At 36.1% G+C, this 21,008-nt stretch overlaps 1 protein-coding gene across 1 annotated transcript; it reads left to right on the top strand.

Moving 5' to 3' along the window:
- Positions 1–4,716: 4,716 nt before the first annotated feature.
- On the top strand, positions 4,717–20,770 carry LOC128226789 (uncharacterized). Its single transcript, XM_052936847.1, has 2 exons — positions 4,717–4,876; positions 18,172–20,770. The coding sequence occupies exon 2, from the start codon at positions 18,172–18,174 to the stop codon at positions 20,269–20,271; it is 2,100 nt and encodes a 699-aa protein (XP_052792807.1). The 5' UTR covers positions 4,717–4,876; the 3' UTR covers positions 20,272–20,770.
- Positions 20,771–21,008: the final 238 nt, after the last annotated feature.

The raw sequence follows: 21,008 nt of genomic DNA, 5'->3' as shown, positions 1-21,008 counted from the left end.
ACTTCAGCTAGTCGCTTTATAGTGACCATATCCGATTCCGGTTCTGGGCGCATGGGATTTCGGATGGTTGCCACCATACCGGAGTTCACATCTTTTCTCCTAAGCATTGGACAACAGTCTTGCGTAACAACGCGATAATGCAGTAACTTGTTTCACTATTATTTCAAAAGTTTAATCTGTAGCATACATGTAAGTATCGGAATTGAAATAGATTCAATGTTAAGATGCTTACAATGAATTTTTAAAGTCATGAAAATGTTACTTTATAAGAACTATAACAATTAAAGGTATGTTATCCTATGTACAATTATTGATTTTGGGATGACTGTGGCCCCTTAACATGTAAGTATCATTTCAAAGGGGTTGATGCGTAGAGTTAGATTTTTCTAAATAATTATAACACGAAAACACATTAGGAAAACCTCGGCCATTTTCCATCGAAAACAACCTCGGATGTATAAGGACGGTTTACAATGTCAGACATTTTTACATTTAACTACGATGCAAGTAGATCGCGTAGTAATTTCAATTAAGCAGTTAAACTAAATGACTTTATTCTTCGGAATCTTAATAAGTTATGTACTTCACCGGCAATCAACTTAAACTTTACACGTTAAAACACTACAATTAATTAATACTATTATTTAAAAAAATACGAACTATTGATGTTCCGGCATACAAGACAATTTTCACCAATTCGGAAGCGTCTACTTATTGTTACATGCCTTATTTCTTTTAATTAACACATGACCGTGAATCAAAGCATGATTTTACCATCTCAGACCATTGGCTACTTTTGATATTTATAGGTTTGGAAGCTGAATGATTTGTTATTTCAAAATCAGGCTAAACATGCTGGATTTACCTGATCTACTATTTTGTTTACATTTTCACCGCATTGTTTGTACACATGCACCGGATTTGGTCACTTTATTGAATACACAGTGGTTACGTTCAACTATTTTTATTTTTCTTATCAGGCACTATCACTGTTAAAGCCGCACATTTACTCATTATTCGCATCAGTTACTTCATCCTTTTACATAGAACATGAACTTCAACTCCAGACATATTTCATCTCAATGAACGTTCTCTTGACACTGACGTGACGTCGAGCAGACTGAAATTGGCGTAAACGTTTTACTGCAGGTGAGATTCACATAGAGCGGCAGAATGACGTTGAACGTAGCTAAGGCGATAATGTGCATGCTGTATGTCAGTGTGGAAGGGGTTATAAAGAACCCCAAGTGTCATTAATTGAAAGTACAACGGATGATTGGAACTATGATATAGCCATACGTAAAATAGCCCTTTGCGTGACGTTTACACATTTAGACGTTTTCTGTGTGCAAACCGGGTTTTTTTAATATGAAATGAGCAGGGCTGCGAATGACGATGTTCAACATAGAACTGGGTCTTCGCATCAAACAGGTACAGGCACACAACAATTTAATGAACTGTTTTAGAAACCAAGACATATAGTTTACAATGTATCATTCTGAGACGGCTGCCAACATGATGGGACACTGCTGGGAGATGGAAGGAAATGCAGCAAACTAGCATATCAGGAGACTAACGGGCAAGTTTTAGTGAAGGAGGGCGGCTAAAACCGGTACATAATTTTCAGACTATTACTGCAAATATAATCATTGATTTATAGTATTTGCTTCCACAATAAACGTGTTGAGTGCAACCTTATTATCAAGCTAATGAAGAAAAACACGTTTCTGATAAAATTAATTATATTACAAATTTAAACTACATAATAGATTGGCTTCGACACTTGTACATTTGTTTTGTGGCATTGGCATGTACATTATATGTAATATTTGTAGGAAGGACAGCTAAAGGAAGCGCCGAATATAATGCATGTGACACAGGGTGTCAGTTTGTTCCGAGCCCTGCAATAATGCCGCAAACACTGATTTGCAATATTAAGAAAATATGGTGTATTATCATAAGGACAAACCCAAAAAGATATTAAATAAAATACATAATTTATGTCGAAGATATTAATGACAGAATAAGTTCAATTAGAGTGTTAATTGACGTTCGATATTAAAAATATTCAATTGTTTTACATTAGTCGAAATAAATATATGATGCAGTTAATGTATTTTATGTTATTATTATTGTTTCAACATCGGATTCCAAACCGTATCGATAGTCGAATCGAATCGGAAGAAGAATGTCCTTTTACTATCGGTGAATAATCGATATAGTGTATTTCTGTTGATTATGGTTGTATATCAATTAGGTTAAATAATGGACTAAGAACATGTACATATATCAGCAAGAGTCCATTTACAGTCGAAACTCCCTATGTCGACTGTCGAACTCTGTTATCTTCGATGTTTTGGTTATGTCGATTTTTTTCGAATGTGTTTGGTTGAGTAAGACATGTTTTGTATTTCGGTTATATCGAATGTTCATTATCTCGAAGTATTTCCCGACGTCCAAATGACTTCGACATAGCGAGTTTTGACCGTATGTGTATTTTAGTAATAACTGAATATTATTAAACTGATATAACTTCTTCGTAATTGACTGAGGCAGTTTTACGTCAATATATGAAAATTATAAAATGGATATATGCACGTATGGCGAAACCTCTTAAAGAACGGACGGTTCACTTTGGTTTACATGTCAAGGTGTCCCGCCAAGAACGCAGTGAATGTGTATAACGATACGAAGAAAGCATCACCTAAATGCACGCATGGCGATACCTCGTTAACCTCTGTTGCATTTTAAGGAGTCCCAACAAGAACGCAGTAAATGTTTCAAACAATTCGAAGAAATTATCAACTAAATGCTGGTATGGCGATACCTCATAAAGAACGGACGGTTAACTTCATTTACATTTCAATGTGTCCCACCAAGGATGCATGCAGTGAATGTATTAAACAATACGAAGAAATTGATTGTCTTATTGTGATGTCCGTGTATTTCTGTTGAACTGTATTATAACAGAGTTTCCGATTGGTTAAGCGTCAATGTGAATGTCCGTGTGTTTTGTGTGAGAGAGGTAGCTTCCCATCAAAGCGGTTAGAGAGACGTTTGTCAGATTGTTGCTTTTTTATTATAGCTTCATATTAAATATTATCTACACTTTCTTTTCGCTGGTTTCGGTGTAAGTTTTGCATTTTAATATTTAATTTACTAAATATTTTCATTTATTATCTTCATGTATGGTTCATGTTAATTATTTCTTAAAGCGTAATCTACGCCGAATTACTTTAATTGTTCTATGATTCGTTTTATGTAATTAAGTGAAGTTTGTTAATTATGATTTACAGTTTATATTGTTATGATTCAGACCCTTATGTTCTACAGACCTCTAGTACAAACATTCGTTTGTACGAATTAGGTACTGATAATACTGAACAACCACACTGTGTACATTTAACTGATTCAGAAATAAAAGGTGGAACCGACGCTAGGGACTTTGTGATACGAAATAAGATAAGTGAACAATGTGACACTGGTTGTCAGTATGGCATTTTTGAGTTATACTGAGGATTGTAAGCTAGATATAAAAAATCATAGGAATAGGAGAATGTATCCTCTTTGTGTCACCAGCTAATTAAGACTGTAGCCATTGCTCCGTTATGTTTTGGCTAACCACCGGAACCCACAATTTGACGTCATGGACGACTAAGGAATGTGATCCACTCCTTAGAGTATGTTTCCCAGTGTGAAACGTCAGCGACCCGGATGGAACAATGTAGTCTGGGTTCCAAGGCAGTAAAATGTGAAAAATAAGGAAATTTACTGCACCCCTCTGCTATACAAAACATTTTGGTATCAAATTGTAAATCTCTATTGTAGTTTTTACTTGTATGCATATCTTAGTGTAGGGGACATCACTGTCGTGTGTGTGTGTGTGTGTGTGTGTGTGTGCGTGTGTGTGTGCGTGTGTGTGTGCGTGTGTGTGTGCGTGTGTGTCTGCGTGTGTGTATGTGTGTGTGTATGTGTGTGCGTGTGTGTGTGTGTGTGTGTGTGTGAGCTTTACCATACTGATAGAATATGCATAGAAGGTTGTATTATATAAAGATGAAGATAATGTGTTATTACTACTCTATGTGAAAATAAATGAGAAAAAAAAAAAATCAAATTGTAAGTTAAAGTCTGTAGATTATGAAAAGTGCGTTTGGCCACTTGGCGGCTCTTGCAAAAAGGAAATATCCAAGATGGCGTCCAGGATGGCCGCCATTAATTGCCATTTCAGTAAAAATATTATGTTCAAATATAGCTATTTTTATTAAATAAATAAGAATGAATATATATATGGATATTACTTTTCTCATTATGTACTTCAAATTGACATATAACCTTAACTACTTCAAGGTCATTGTCAAGGTCATTTTAAGGTCAAAGTATAAAAAATACCCTACAATTTGATTTTTCCTGTTTATTTTTCTTCTTTTTTAATTCATTTATGTTTAGTGTGTGTCAAAAAGTGGTGGCAAAATTGTAAATTGTATGTTCCTTCATTTGAAATAATATTATGAGGACGACGCGTTAAGTTTCAAATTCGAGCGATCGATGACGGGAGCCGTCGTAGAGTATAAAAGCTAGTAAAGTGGACTGTTCCTTTATCACTTGTGGCCGGAAATGTTTACTATGTTTCGTAAATGTTTTAAGTATTGTTTCTGATTCACTGCCGTTTTTCCCTGAAGCATGTATGTAGAGGACGCTACTCATTGTGTAAACCGCTTATTTCGTTTATTACGGAAATACGGTCTTAACTTTGCATTGAGTAATTTCCCAGAAGTAATAAGTATGCTCTCTTAATTTGAACTATAAATTGTTGAATCTTAAAGTTAATTTCTAATTGTCTGGGTGTGTTAATTGTGACTGGATCAAAAGAATAACGGTAAGTCGCATGTTATAGGCTTGCGTTGTCTTAGGCCAAAAAAAGTTCTTTGTTTCCACTAATATCTCTTTAAAAAAATAGGGTAGGTAGGAAGGCATAACTTTATTTTTGGAGAACCGGGATTCTGTACTAGACCGACCTTTATCAGGCTTTATCACTATTGTAGAATTTTTTTAATACAAAATGGTCAAATTTTAACATGTTCACTCAAATAATGCACATTTTTTAGGAAATTACGAAAAAAACACACTACGGCAAAACAAAGTGCAGGGTCGGGAGGAAAAAAATAGGGTCGGTCGAGTTGGTGAAAACAAACTGTTTTTTAACGACTTACGTACATGTTCATAATTTTCTTCACAAATAATTTCTATTCATTTTATTTCGCGTATAGGAATTTGCCCTACCCTTGTGAAATTAAGAATTAACTCGCATAACGATTTGTATTTAGACAAGGTACCCGTATGATGGCAACATTCTTCACCGGTATTGGCATTTTTCATTACCTTAGGAAATACAATGTATTGCTTTTAGTATATTAATTGTTACAGTACAGTGTATTTTTATTCTGGGGAATCAACAGGTGGCATGTTAATTTATAAACTAGCACAACCGTACATCCTAGCGATTGAAAAGTCTATTCAGATTTGTTAATTAAATTTAAATTCGTTTCCACTTAATCTATTAAGCGAATATTTATTATTTTACCATACTTACAGGAATGACCACTTTTAATTCATTCCCCCCCCCCCCCCCCCACATATTGAAATATTAATCGTCGTCAAAAAATTTACTCAAACGCTTATGGTAGAAGCCAGGAGAACGACTTTATTTGCTATATAAGCGGATTTTATTTTGATATTACTTTGACATTTTGGTTCAAATATATTATGTATATACCCGTCACAGATACAAGTGCCTTTGAGCGATCACAAGTTCGAAGTTGTTCGAAGATGAAGTCAAAATGTTCTCTTTTTCAATTATATTCCACTCAAGTGAAGTTTCAGCTAGGTTGTCCAAAAATTGTATAAGCATTTTTAATAAAATATTATTAATATATATATATATTTTATATTTAATATATAAATGTGACCAACAATGGAATGATTGTTTCCTGTATATATAAGGGTCTAAGGCCTTTATGCATTTGTAATAAACTATATAAAAAAAAACAGCAACCTTAAACGGATTTTATGTTGATAGTATTTTGACATTTTTGTTCAAATCCATTACATTTGCGAGCATTTTGTCCCAGATTATATAAACGTGAGAAAGCGCCTTTAACTCGTTCCAGCCTAATCAAGTGTCCCAATTACATATAGAAACGTTCCTAACATCAAGAGAAAAATACTTCACCTAAATGACTTTCCCATCTTATATTGTGAATTCATTCGTTGATGTTTTTATGCTGAACATCTAGAATCAGGAAGTATACTATACAATAGCGGCTCTAGAGGTATGGTTTGCCTCTGGAGGGCGCCCACTTTCCACTAATATTGTCAAAGTGAAATTTTCATGACAATACGGTGGAGAGCGAGTGCATATATAACACCAAATTAAACCATTGTAAACTTAAATTAGCCAAATATTCGTTGGGGTCACTGTTAGCCTGTTAGATTTTAAGTAATTCTCTCTCTATACTGGTTGAGTTTGTAAATCCGAACAGTTTTGACAGTTTTCTAGCAATATCTTTGCGAGTTTTGGTTCTAGTAACTTCAAACTTTGCATGAATAATGGTTGGTTCAAACATCACTCTCTACTGAAGTACACATTCACAAAATATTTTGATTCATGAACGCAAAACGTTCATTTCAAGCACAGTAAATCACCATTCACTCGGTGAAATTGAGTTTGTAAATCCCGATCGCTTTAAAAATTATATTTTATCTAAAAATAGATTGCTATTTCGTCATAGTTTGTTTTCATTTCTAATCAATCACACAATGGGAATGGGAATCAACTCGAACAGAATCTAATCTTAGAAAATTTGAGTTGTGTCCCTTGCTTCGAAAATCTAAGAACATTCCTAACCCATGATATTGATTACAGTGCGATTTAAAATATATTAATAAGCAATTACGTGATAAATTACACAAAAGTGTCAAATCAAATTAAAGAAAATAAGTGGTGTTTGCAGAAAATGAAAAAAAACTAAGAATGTAATAGCATAGTTGGCAACGCAAATGCGTCAACACCTAAAACGGTTCAAAATTGTGCACGCGGTCTGTGACGTCATTCCCCCGCGTGCTGCATATTTACATTTCACCTGATTAGGAGTTTGACAGGGATTTATAAAAAAAAATACTCACCTCAACTTGACGAAAATTCGCATTCGTTGCTAAGGCAAGCGTCTGTATCGATCTAGATCATCGAATTATTGATCGAGGTAAACAAACGCGTGATTTAACAGGTGTTCGGTATTTATAGACTGTCTCAACCAGTATATAAGAAATTTCTGTACGAAATTTTTCATTCGGAATTGACACGTAATTTAACTATAAGTTCCGGGCGGAGATTTTTTCCAGGCGTACTTTGAATAATATAATTTTTAGTGTTTGAGGCGGAACCTGGCCGGCGCAATAATTTACAGGCGAAAAGTATGCTAAATTAACGGACTTAAAAAGACAATGTGAATAACCATATTAAAGCATACTCAATTGATTTTGAATTTCAAATATAAATTTGCAGAATAATAAAAGTTACATTAAATTATCATATTGGCTATAAAATATAGTTCTACTCACTAGTACACCTTACAGTAGAATGAGTACTTCCTTATTGTTCATCAATCTAGTATTTGTCAATTGTTATCGCGCATACGTGTTTTTCTTAGTGGTGGCCTGATTTGAATCTACTTCAGGGAATGTCATGGCAGCATTTTCCGTCATATCACATACTCTGAAAAAAAGACATTATTTTTTTTTATTAAACGGAAATTATAAACTTTCTTATCATAACATAAGTTAACCGAAGCATTTTTTTTTCTCAAAAAACAAGAACACATATATTAAAGGCAGAGATATGAGAAGGGTGTTATATTGCTTAACTCTGTGTTTGGTAACCTAAGTCTTTGGTAGATTATTTCGCACAATGATTTTTAAATGGGTAACCATGAGTCTTGCCTTCTGTCTTATGTTTATATTTTAGGCAGTCAAACCTAAAATGTTATTTATTAAGTTACTTGTAATACAGTATCTACCTTCAAGTATTGCCAGTGGCCAAGCATATGCTTTCTTTCCTCACCAGGGCGGGGTTTTCCAATACCTGTTCCCCATGGAGTTCGCCAGTTTGGTAATGGTTAACACCTTGTCAATGAGGTCATACATTAAGTTTTCTCCTTTTGCCCCTTTTCGGATAGCATTTGTGCATGTTTCGTTCTATAAACCTCACTGTGAAGCAATAACCTCACCTGTAGATAAGTTGAAACTTGGGAGAAGATGTTAGTTATTTTTTACAAAGTCACAAACTTCTGAGCTTGTGGTTTTATTTGCCATTATAGTATCATAACTTTATGATTAAACAAACAGGTATAACTAAATTTGTAGTGTTTCTTGCAGCACACACGTTTAAAACGAAAGCGTTAAAGGTGGGGTTCATTATTTTCTGATTAATATTGTTAATAACACATTTTGTAAGTAACTGGAATTTCAAAGATGGACTCATTAAGAGGTAGCAACGACTCCTGAAACAACCGTTTTATTAACAATATGTTATTTGTATGAAAATAATAAGTTAAGGACATAATTATGTTTCGGATGGCCTGAATACGTGATGACAGACGGTTTAGCAATATTGAAATGTATTCTTACCACATCAGAGTTGCCTGGGGTTACAGGAGTGGAGATGGTTGACATGAGTTTTCTTGCGAAGTTGACCATCTAGGTTGCTCCGATACCTGTAAATGTTGTTTGATTAATTGCAACAAACACCTTATAACAATTAAATGATGACATTTTTAAGCTGCTTACACAATCCATATTATTTCAATAAACCTGCTCTCATTTCTACCCTTATTTTATCATGAATTACAACTTTATTAAATATATATGATACATGTACATTAATTAAGCACTTTAGAGGTTTAATCGAGAAAGCCAATAAATACCTTTGCTGCGAAATTTGTTGATGGAGATGCAGTCGAATTCTGCGTGTGAAAGTGGCTGCTGAAATATCAAGAAGAACACAGAAATTAGGACCAAAACCGTTATTCCAGCATAATGCAGAACTTAATTAACATTTTGTTGTTTAAATGAACATATAATCAAAGCACTGAAAGCGCTGAAAGACTTCGGTGAGGTACCTGTAGCAAGCAAACACTAGCAAACACTAGCGCTAAGTTCTTTCAAATGAAATGTAATCAATTGATTTCATACATATGATGAACTCTCTTTAAGGTAGATGAAGAAGGATTAGTATGATTAGTAGTGTGATTATAATGAGCACAAATATATCGGCCCTACAAAATCATGTATACAATGGCCTAAGAGATTCTTAATTCAAGTTTCCGAACTTTGAACCGCTTTAAATCAGTTTAATGCATATTCCTTATGAAAAAGAAAATCCTCAAAAACTTACATAAAATTGATATCGTTGTGTACAACGCATTGAATCTAATCACATCGCTGTCCACACACGTATCTTTCTCAGTTTTTGCGTATTTTTCCAATTCGAAATTTACTGGGTTTGTCTACCGCGAAAATACCATTAAATTTAAAAATTACGTCATATGTATCTGTACTTATCACGTGACTTTCACATGCTAAATATACACACTATAAACTGGGAAACCATTATGCGCTATTTTTAACTGAGACAGCGACGAAATATTCTTTTAATCACGTAAAGTGATGTATTATCGGCCTCATACTAGCTCGTATTGACAATACTAGGCTTGTTTTGAGGAAAAGCTGAATTTACCAATTTTGGGACCATCTGGTGTCTAGTCCCTTTAACCGCAAATAATGAGTTAAATCATGTAAGGTTTCGATAATTGTTTTCTGCTTTATGGCAACATTATCCATATATTATCTCGTTATGAGCGTCGGGCACTTTTACACCGCGATTAAGGAGATAATAAATTAGTAATGTTATCTGAACCTCTTGCTGCAACTCCTCTCTACACTACATCATACTTATGTTTCATAATTCAAAATTTGTTATTTCAAAAAATGTGCATCATTTTTTTCAGATACATATCAAGGTATTTCATTACTCCTTATTTGTGATTTTGTATAATTTGCACAAAACACTTTGGATAAATATTACTTGTTTCAGAGACCAAACTTTAACCAATTAGCCATTGCCAGTGCAGCACAAAACACTTAAGATAAACATTAACTTGTTTCAGACACCAAACTTTAACAAATTAACCATTGCCAGTGCAACACAAAATACTTTGAATAAACATTAGCTTGTTTCCGATACCAGACTTCAACTACTTAACCATTGCCAGTGCAGCACAAAACACTTTTGATAAACATTTACTTGTTTCCGACACTAAACTATAACCAATTAGATATTGCCAGTGCAGAACAAAACACTTTGGATAATTATTAAAGTGTTTCAGACACCAAACTTTAACCAATTAACCATTGCCAGTGCAACACAAAACACTTTGGATAAACATTAGCTTATTACCGACACCAGACTTCAACCACTTAACCATTGCCAGTGCAACACAAAACACTTTGGATAAACATTAGCTTGTTTCCGACACCAGACTTCAACCACTTAACCATTGCCAGTGTAACACAAAACACTTCGGATATACTGGCCAATTATCACAAGTTACAGTTACCACATCATATTCTTACTAAAAAAATGATAATATATAAAAAATAAAAAAAAAACGGGCGGGGGCGTGGTGTGTTAAAACAACGCAATCTGCCCCTGTGGATATAACATTCGCTATGCATGGGGTTGACAAGACCTGTTGTCTGTAATTTGACGATTATACCAGTGCTTCATCCCTGTGGAATCCATAATGTCAAATAATGTTTTAGTCAACACCTCATTACTATCACTAATTACTAATTAACCTTTCGTTAAGTGATTGAAGGCAACACAACTGCATTGCTCTCACTTGTTTGTCATATCCCTATCAATATAACTGTTTTCTACATCTGAAATAAAGACAAAACATCAAAATCATCACCAATAAAAAATTAATTCCGATACATTCAATTAAACTACATTTTTTTATCTAAATAAAACAAAAAAAAAATCATTATATTAAACATCCAGTTTCATTTCTAAATAAATGTATATCATTGTGTTCCAGCATATTCAGAGCCTGTACTCTCAATATGTCTACAATCTGGCCAGGTTTTAGAACATGCTTGTTGGCAACATGATCCTGATATGATCATTCTCGAGACGCTTGAATGTTTATCTATGGAAAAAAATCATTAGCGAGAGATATCTCCGCTATAATTGATATCCCGGAGAGCTTGCATCAATGGCCAATTAGCGCGTGCCAAACATAATCATGTCATGGTTTACGGATAAGTAACACAGATTTGTTTGATGTTAATTTTTATTTATTCAATTAATGTTTTAATTGTCACTTTAAATATGCAAGTTATTATTTATTGTTATAATTCTTAATCAAATTTACAGACGTATTGACGAAACAGTTGTTCATGTTTCTTATAATTATGCACATTTCTTTAATCATGTGTTCTGACATTATTATAATTTCTTACTTACAATACTACGAGATACTGTTATTTACGGTATAGCTCATTGATTGATCGCGCGATGATCTGGTTATTTTTTCCACAAACACATCTCTTTGGCAGCTATTTTAGCCAATTGATGGCATACTTACAATTGGCAGCTATTTTAGCCCATTGGTGGCATACTGTACATTTGGCAGCTATTTGAGCCCATTGTTGGTATACTGTGCATTTGGCAGCTTTTTAGCCCATTGGTGGCATACTGTTCAATTGGCAGCTATTTGAGCCCATTGGTGGCATACTGTGCATTTGACAGCTATTTAAGTACAATTATGGCAAACAGGGCATTTGGCAGCTATTTGAGCACATTGGTGGCATACTCTGCATTTGACAGCTATTTAAATCCATATGTGGCATACTGCACATTTGGCAGCTTTTTTAGCCCATTGTTGGCATACCGTGCATTTGGCAGCTATTTTAGCCCATTGGTGGCATACTCTGCATTTGACAGCTATTTTAGCCCATTGGTGGCATACTGTGCATTTGACAGCTATTTTAGCCCATTGGTGGCAAACTGTGCATTTGGCAGATAGTTGAGCCCATTGGTGGCATACTGTGCATTTGAAAGCTATTTAAGTCCATTGTTGGCATACTGCACATTTGGCAGCTATTTGAGCCCATTGTTGGCATACTCTGCATTTGACAGCTATTTAAGTCCATTGGTGGCATACTGCGCATTTGGCAGCTATTTAAGCCCATTGGTGGCAAACTGTGCATTTGGCAGCTATTTTAGCCCATTGGTGGCATACTGTGCATTTGGTAGCTATTTAAGCCCATTGATAGCATACTGTGCATTTGACAGCTTCTCAGCCCATTGGTTGCATACCGTGCATTTGGCAGCTATTTTAGCCCATTGGTGAAATACTATGCATTTTGCAGCTATTTTAGCCCATTGGTGGCAAACTGTGCATTTGGCATCTATTCAAACCCATTGGTGACAAACTGTGCATTTGGCAGGTTTTTGAGCACATTGGTGGCATACTGTGCATTTGGCAGCTATTTTAGCCCATTGGTATCAAACTGTGCATTTGGCAGCTATTTTAGCCCATTGTTAGCAAACTGTGCATTTTGCAGCTATTTTAGCCCATTGGTGGCAAACTGTACTTGGCAGCTATTTGAGCACATTGGTGGCAAACTGTGCATTTGGCAACTATCTGAGCCCATTGGTGGCATACTGTGCATTTGACAGCTATTTGAGCACATTGGTGGCAAACTGTGCATTTGACAGCTATGTTAGCCCATCGGTCGCATACTGTGCATTTGGCATCTATTTAAGCTTATTGGTATAATACTGTGCATTTGGCATCTTCTCAGTCCATTGGTGGCATACCGTGCACTTGGCTGCTATTTGAGCCCATTGGTGGCATACTGTGCATTTGGCAGCTATTCTAGCCCATTGGTAGCAAACTGTGCATTTGGCAGCTATTTGAGCAAATTGGTGACATACTGTGCATTTGGCAGCTATTTTAGCCCATTGGTGGCATACTGTGCATTTGGCAGCTATTCTAGCCCATTGGTAGCAAACTGTGCATTTGGCAGCTATTTGAGCAAATTGGTGACATACTGTGCATTTGGCAGCTATTTTAGCCCATTGGTGGCATACTGTGCATTTGACAGCTATTTGAGCCCATTGGTGGCATACTGTGCATTTGGCAGCATTTATAGCCCATTGGTGGCAAACTGTGCATTTGGCATCTATTTATGCCCATTGGTGGCAAACTGTGTATTTTGCAGCTTTTTGAGCACAATGGTGACATACTGTGCATTTGGCAGCTATTTTAGCCCTTTGGTGGCATACTGTGCATTGGCAGCTATTTGAGCACATTGGTGGAAAACTCTGCATTTGGCAGTTATTTGAGCAAATAGGTGGCAAATTGTGCATTTGGCAGCTATTAGAGCACATTGGTGGCAAACTATGCATTTTGCAGCTATTTGAGCACATTGGTGGCAAACTGTGCATTTGACAGCTATTTTAGCCCATTGGTCACATTCTGTGCATTTGGCATCTATTTAAGCCCTTTGATGGCAAACTGTGCATTTGGCAGCTATTTAAGCCCATTGATGGCAAACTGTGCATTTGGCATCTATTTGAGCACATTTGTGACATACTGTGCATTTGGCAGCTATTTGAGCACATTGGTGACATACTGTGCATTTGACAGCTATTTTAGCCCATTGGTGGCAAACTGTGCTTGGGCAGCTATTTAAGTCCATTGGTGGCAAACTGTGCATTTGGCAGCTATTTGAGCACATTGGTGGCATACTGTGCATTTTGCACCTATTTTAGCCCATTGTTAGCAAACTGTGCATTTGACAGCTATATTAGCCCATTGGTGGCAAACTGTGCATTCGGCAGTCATTTGAGCACATTGGTGAAATACTGTGCATTTGGCAGCGATTAAAGCCCATTGGTGGCACACGTGCATTTGGTAGCTATTTTAGCCCATTGATGTCATACTGTGCATTTGGCAGCTTCTCAGCCTATTGGTGGCATACTGTGCATTTGGCAGCTATTTTAACCCATTGGTGGCAAACTGTGCATTTGGCAGCTATTTAAGCCCATTGGTGGCAAACTATGCATTTGGCAGCTATTTGAGCACATTGGTGACATACTGTGCATTTGGCAGCTATTTTAGCCCATTGGTATCATACTGTGCATTTGGCAGGTTCTTTAGCCTTCTGGTGTCCTACTGTGTACTTGGCAGCTATTTTAGCCCATTAGTGGCATACTTTGCATTTACATATGTAAGTACCATGTCATTTTTTTTGTTTTGTTGGCGGAAATATATTTGACATCCATAAATGGTGTATTTTTTAAAAAAAATATAATAAAATAAATTCTGGCATAATCATAAACCGTCACCTAATTTACGATATTGTTTGTTCCATTCGTGACCATTGGTCTATTGCTGATTTATATACTTGTATTCTAAGCCGATTGGTAGCTGTATTCACTAACATTATATGCAATGTTTCAATGCTAATACAAAAGTAACTCTACAAACAAATTTACCATTGCGGTTAAGGTTTGTTTAATCCTAAAACCGGATCGTATATACATTTCTTGCAAAATGATCAAGCGTAAGCGTCGCCATGACCCCAATACCATCGATGAAATGGCACAAAAGGTGGTTCCACTTGTTACACAGTCCGTTATCGCCACTTTGAAGGACCTTGGAGTTATTAAACCAGTGGACCAGCCTGTTACATCTTCTGAAACGGATGAACCGACAGGCAATCCTCCCATGATACAATCAGCTTTTTCTCCGCCGCAACATGTGGCAACGAATCAAGGTAAAGGCATTGCATTATCGTCAGGCGTTGACCCAAGCTAAAAGCAAAAATTAAAAAATTAAAATAAAAAAAATACCACAAAGTTCGTCTTACCCTTGAGGCTCGAGCTGACGTTGCAGCTTGGAAACTATTTATACGTCAATTTAACGGTAACTCACTGATTTTACCAGACATTTGGATTTCATCTAAAGCTTTGCACCTGTTTACAGATGCTAGTAACATTGGTAACAAATATTTCGCCGGTATTTGGCTTGAACATGGGCAATGGCATGAGAATCATATTACTGTGAAAGAGCTTTTCCCCATTGTGTTGACATTACAAGTTTGGGGTCATCGCCTCTGTAACGGTTGTATTACTTTCCACTCGGGTAACGAGGCAGTTGTTTATATTGTAAACAAACAATCATCCAAAGACCAGCTTCTGATGAGATTAGTTCGTCGTCTGGTAATCAAGACATTACAATGCAATATTCTATTTCGAGCAGAACATATTCCTGGTGTGCATACTTCATTGGCTGATTATTTTTCTCACAATCAGGTAAAACGCTTCCTGGTGGAATCCCATGCATCCAAGCCAGAGTCGGAAAACATTCCATTACATTTGCTGACAATTTAAAATCTATAGCTGGCTATCTTGTTACGGAAGCGCTGAATACGAACTCCCGCAGGACATATGATAGAGGTTTGCACCTATTTATGGAATTCCTTAAACAACAACGGACGCTTTCTGAAAATATGCCAGCGTCAACAAATTCTGTCCTGCTGTTCACAGCAAACTTTTTAGCTGATTCAACAGTTGCGGCTAACCTCTCTTCCATTGCATACTCTCACAACCTGCAAGGTTGGCTTGATCCTACACAAACATTTTTGGTCCGGAAGTGTATGCAAGTTTATGCAAACAAATGTCGCTCTCCAGATAAACGGTTACCAATCACTCCTGAATTGCTCCGACAGTTGGTGATGTCTCTAGTACATAACTGTAAATCACACTATCACCGTGTGTTGCTAAAAGCCATGTACTTACTAGCATTCCATACATTTCTGCGTGTTGGTGAGATGACTAAAATGCGGCACAAAACAACCAGTGCGTAATCGAATAAACCTGTCATTCAAAGACGGTCTTCTGGACTTGACTATCTCAAAGTGTAAGCATCACCACGGTAGAAATATTACAATTCAAGTTCATGCTAACATCAGACAATATGATTTTTTCGCCGTGTCTGCCATGCACGCATATACCAGAATTAACTCCTTGCCACATGGCCATTTTGTCAGTTTTACGGATGGCTCACCAGTTTCAAGAAAGATCTTCACTGACAATGTACGTCTTTCACTTTTCTTCACAGGATGTGATACAGCCCTGTACAAAGGTCATAGTTTCAGGATCGGTGCTGCCTCTTATGCGACAACGTTGGGATTGTCAGAAAGTCAGATTCAATCCATGGGTCGTTGGAGGTCAAGACCAATGCTTATAAAATATATATTCGAATACCGTCATTTACCATTTTGATTAGTTGAAACATGTTGGCTCCTACAACATCTACTAATTGGGAGCTGTGGGCTTCCACAAATTTACCGGTGAGCTGTGGGCTTCCATATATTTAGCAAATTGGAAGCTGTGGGCTTTCACTAATATTGGATATGGAGCTGTGGGCACTGGTTTTACTGATATGTTTTTGGATACAGTATTGTTTGTACATATTTTTGCTTTTCACGATTCCTTTTCCACTTTTATAGTTATCTACTGAATGATTTCATTTTATAAGCATTAGGGATCGTCAGTATATAAACGTTTTATTTCGTTTTTCATTTTCAATGTTATTCGTATATTACCATACTTTACTTTATTATGTGTCCTTTTTATTTGACAATAATATGCATTCCTCTTTCTAGGTATTTTGGTTGAGGGATTGTTACACAGTGTTTGGCGCTTTTTATACCTAACTTAGTTTCAAAACGATTGTTTGAATTGCAAAATATTCGAACTCATGTCCGTTGTATATATTTTGATCAGTCATTTGTTTATTAAATGACATATTCAGTTCAAACACATGCTTTTGTTTTTATTTAAACCTTTAAAAACCAATGAACTTTATACCCTATGAAAGAGGATGGATGCATAATATCGAATATATTTGTAAAATAAAAAAGTTAATGTTTCTCCGGTACATCGTCCTTTTGATAACAGACTACACAATAAATACTCGATATATCAAAGGGACTTAACTGTAGCTTAAATACATTTGCTAATTTAACGAATGGTAAATAATATCTTCACAGTGGAAACATATTATTTGCAAGCGGTCGACGATACTTCCTTTGTTTATTTGAAATAAATTTAAACCCACCCTTTCCCTAAACACTTGTTCAACATGTAACTACCAATCATATTAAGTCGTATTTTGTTTTTTGGTTTGATTTTTGTTGTTGTTTTTTTTGTTTTTATTTATCGAAAACCATTTATTTTGTGGATGCCTTTATTATAACTTTTATTGCAATTGTTTTGTTTTAAGAGTGCCATTTTTTTAAATTAAACATTTGATAGTTTAATACGTGTTGCATAATATCACGTTACCGTTGTTCATGCGTGATTTCATGTTTATTAACATTTGACATATTTCTATTTTCGTACGTTTTGGCCTCTCTTTCTCGTATGTATATATTTGTCGTTTTTTGCATACATGATTCGCTAGTCATTTCAGGTTTTTTGTTGTCGCTGTATAAAGATAATGGTTGGCGCTTTATGTCGCCAATTGTTGGCGCTTTCCTCGGAATCAGTTCTACTTTTTGTCGCCTTTCAATTGTGGGCGCTTTCCTCGGACTCAGTTCTAATTTCGGCATATGTGATGCCATATATTTTCCTATTATATTGTACGATCGTTTGTATTACTGATGTTTTTAAATCATGGCGTTTGCGCTTTTTATACCCAACCTAGTTTCAAAACGATTGTTTGTATTTTAAAATATTTGAACTCATGTCCGTTGTATATATTTTGATCAGTTATTTGTTTATTTGCTTTTGTTTTTATTTTACCTTTTAAAATCAATGAACGTTATACCCTATGAAAGAGGATGGATGCATAAATACATAATTATTATGGCACCATACCGTATACACCTGTACATAATACTGACACCATACCGTATACAGCTTTACGTAATACTGTCATCATATCTTATACAACTGTACGAAACATTGATAATAAGGTTCATTTACAATTCATTTTGAAAATGTAACGGCATCTTATTTATAAACGTGTGTTTCAGATGGACCGGGATCCTGACCATAAAGCCTGGATGTCTTTCCGCCTGTCCCGAGTACTGGACGATATTGGCGTAAACCGCCGAATTGTGAAGAAAAGGCGGGAAACTTTCCTGCTGAAAGAGGCGATAGTGACTCTGAATGACAAATTAAAAGGTTTAGACAGAACGTATTTTCATTTCGGGAGCCAGTCAGAGGGATCTACAACACCAGGGATGAAATCAGACATTGATATTCTTATATGCGATCATTACACCAACATCATGTCAGATTTGGCAGACTGGGAGGCAATGAGACAGAACGGCCTGATGGTGAAGGAGGAGACAACTCCACCACAACACTACTGGCTACAGTTTATCAAGCCAGATTCTCCAGAACCTCACAGATATTACGGACAGAAACTGAAAGGATGTGTACCACATGTAGATGGACGTGTGTTTATAAGTAATAAAATTTGGCAAAATATTGGCAAACAACAATTAGGAAATGGCTTAATATGTTGTGGTCCTTCAGTAAGCTTCTCTGAAAAGTGGGACTTTGTTCATGCTTTCAAATGTAAAGTTCTCCCACCAGAAGTTTACCGGTGGTTTCACCGACCCAGACGTGGATATTGGCCAACACCGGAAATGATGCAAGCTGCAAGTGAATGCTCTTGTTTTCTTATACCTGATGGACATTTCGAGAGTTTGAACGAACATATTGAGTGGCGATTATCACCGAGCCAAATCGAACGCATTCTTGTTTTTAACTTTACAATAGTGCAGTTAAAATGCTACGTCGTCTTGAAGATGATCAAGAAATATATAATGGAACAGTTTTTAAGTCATAATAGTAAATTAACTTCGTTTCACTGCAAAACTGTTATGTTCTTTACACTGGAGAGAATATCGCCAGCGGAGTGGAAAGAAGATCGGCTCATCGAGTGTATAGGTTATTGTTTGCAAACATTGGTAATGTTCTTGATGAGGGGTCATTGTCCACACTATATCATCTCTGAAGTAAACCTTTTCGAAGGAAAAATCACTCGCAACTACCAACTGGTATTACTCGAAAAGATAAAAGAGTTATTGGATAGCAATTTAACGATACTATACGATTTGGAGATTGATAGCATAGGACAAAGGGTCCAAATTCCTACAACTGGCATGTTTGAACCGCGATTAACAATTTGCAGGACAATTAATAATGTTTTAGCATACAACTTAATAGTACGTGTTGGTCGGATTTTCAATCTTATCGCAAACAATGCGTTAAATCCTGCAACGTTTCGACTATTATTCACTGTTTTATCTATTCCTGAGGAAGACAACATTATCTATATATTATCTCGTTATGAGCGACAGGCACTTTCACTGTTTAAGCCGCACATTTACTCCATTTTCGCATCAGTTACTTCGTCTTTTTACATAGAACATAAACTTCAACTCACACCAGAAATATTTAATCTCTATGAACGTTCTCTTGACACTGACGTGACGTCCAGTAGACTGAAACTGGCGTCAATGTTTTACTGCAGGGGAGATCCACAAAGAGCGGCAGACGTGCTGAATGACGTTGAACGTAGATATGGCGCTAATGTGCATGCTCTATGTCAGTGTGGAAGAAATTATGAAGAACCCGACGCGTTATTAATTGAGAGTACAACGGATGATTGGAACTATGATACAGTCATACGTAAAGTTGCCCTTTGCGTGTCGTTTACACATTTAGACGTTTTCTGTGTGCCACCATTTTTGTTATATGAAATGAACAGGGCTGTGAATGACGATATCCTACATAGATCTAGTCTTGAAAGAAGGTGGATGGATAAGGCCGCAGTAGACTCTCGACCATTCCTCTACTACCTCCAGTATCTCACGTACAGGAAACTTGGTCTTCACATCAAACGGGTACAGGCACACAAAAATTTAATTAACTGTTTTATAAACAAAGACATATTATATACAATGTATCATGCTGAGACGGCTGCCAACTTGCTGGGACACTGCTGGGAGATGGAAGGAAATCTGCCCGAAGCGTTAAGATTCTACAACTCATCCGTTCAAAATATTCCTAGAAATAATGCAGCCAACTGGCATATCAGGAGACTAACGGGCAATTTTTAGCGAAGGAGGGAGGCCGAAACCGTTACATATTTTACAGACTATTTCTGTGAAATGTAATTATTCATTTAAAGTATTTGCTTCCACAACACTCGTGTTGAGTGCAACCTTAATATCAAGCTAAGGTAGAAAACCACGTTTCTGATATACCTCATTATATTACAAAACTACACTATAGAATGATTTCGACACTTGTACATTTGTTTTGTGGTATTGGCATGTTATTAATATGTAATATTTGTAAGAAGGAAAGCTAAAGGAAGCGCCTATTGTAATATATGTGATACAGGGTGTCAGTTTGGCCCGAGCCCTGCAATAATGCCGCTAACACTGATATGCAATATTAAGAAAATATGATGTATTATCAGTAGGACAAACCCAAAAAGACATAAAATACATATGTCGAAGAAGTTATTGATAACAGAATGGGTTCAATTAGAGTGTTAATTGACATTTGATATTAAAAATATACAATTGTTGTACATAAGGCGAAATAAATACATTATGCAGTTAATGTGGTTTATGTTATTATTTTTGTTTCAAAATCTGAATCCAAACCGTATCGATAATCGAAACGAATCGGAAAAAGAATGTGTTTTTACTTTCCGTGAATAAACGATATACTGTATTCGTGTTGATTATGTTGCAGTTAATATGTTTTATGTTATTATTATTGTTTCAAAATCGGAATCCAAACCGTATCGATAGTCGAATCGAATCGGAAGAAGAATGTGTTTTTA

The sequence above is a fragment of the Mya arenaria genome, chromosome 3 (assembly GCF_026914265.1).
Source record: "Mya arenaria isolate MELC-2E11 chromosome 3, ASM2691426v1".
NCBI classification, from domain to species: Eukaryota; Metazoa; Mollusca; class Bivalvia; order Myida; family Myidae; genus Mya; species Mya arenaria.
This window is presented reverse-complemented; position numbering and strand designations above follow the sequence as displayed.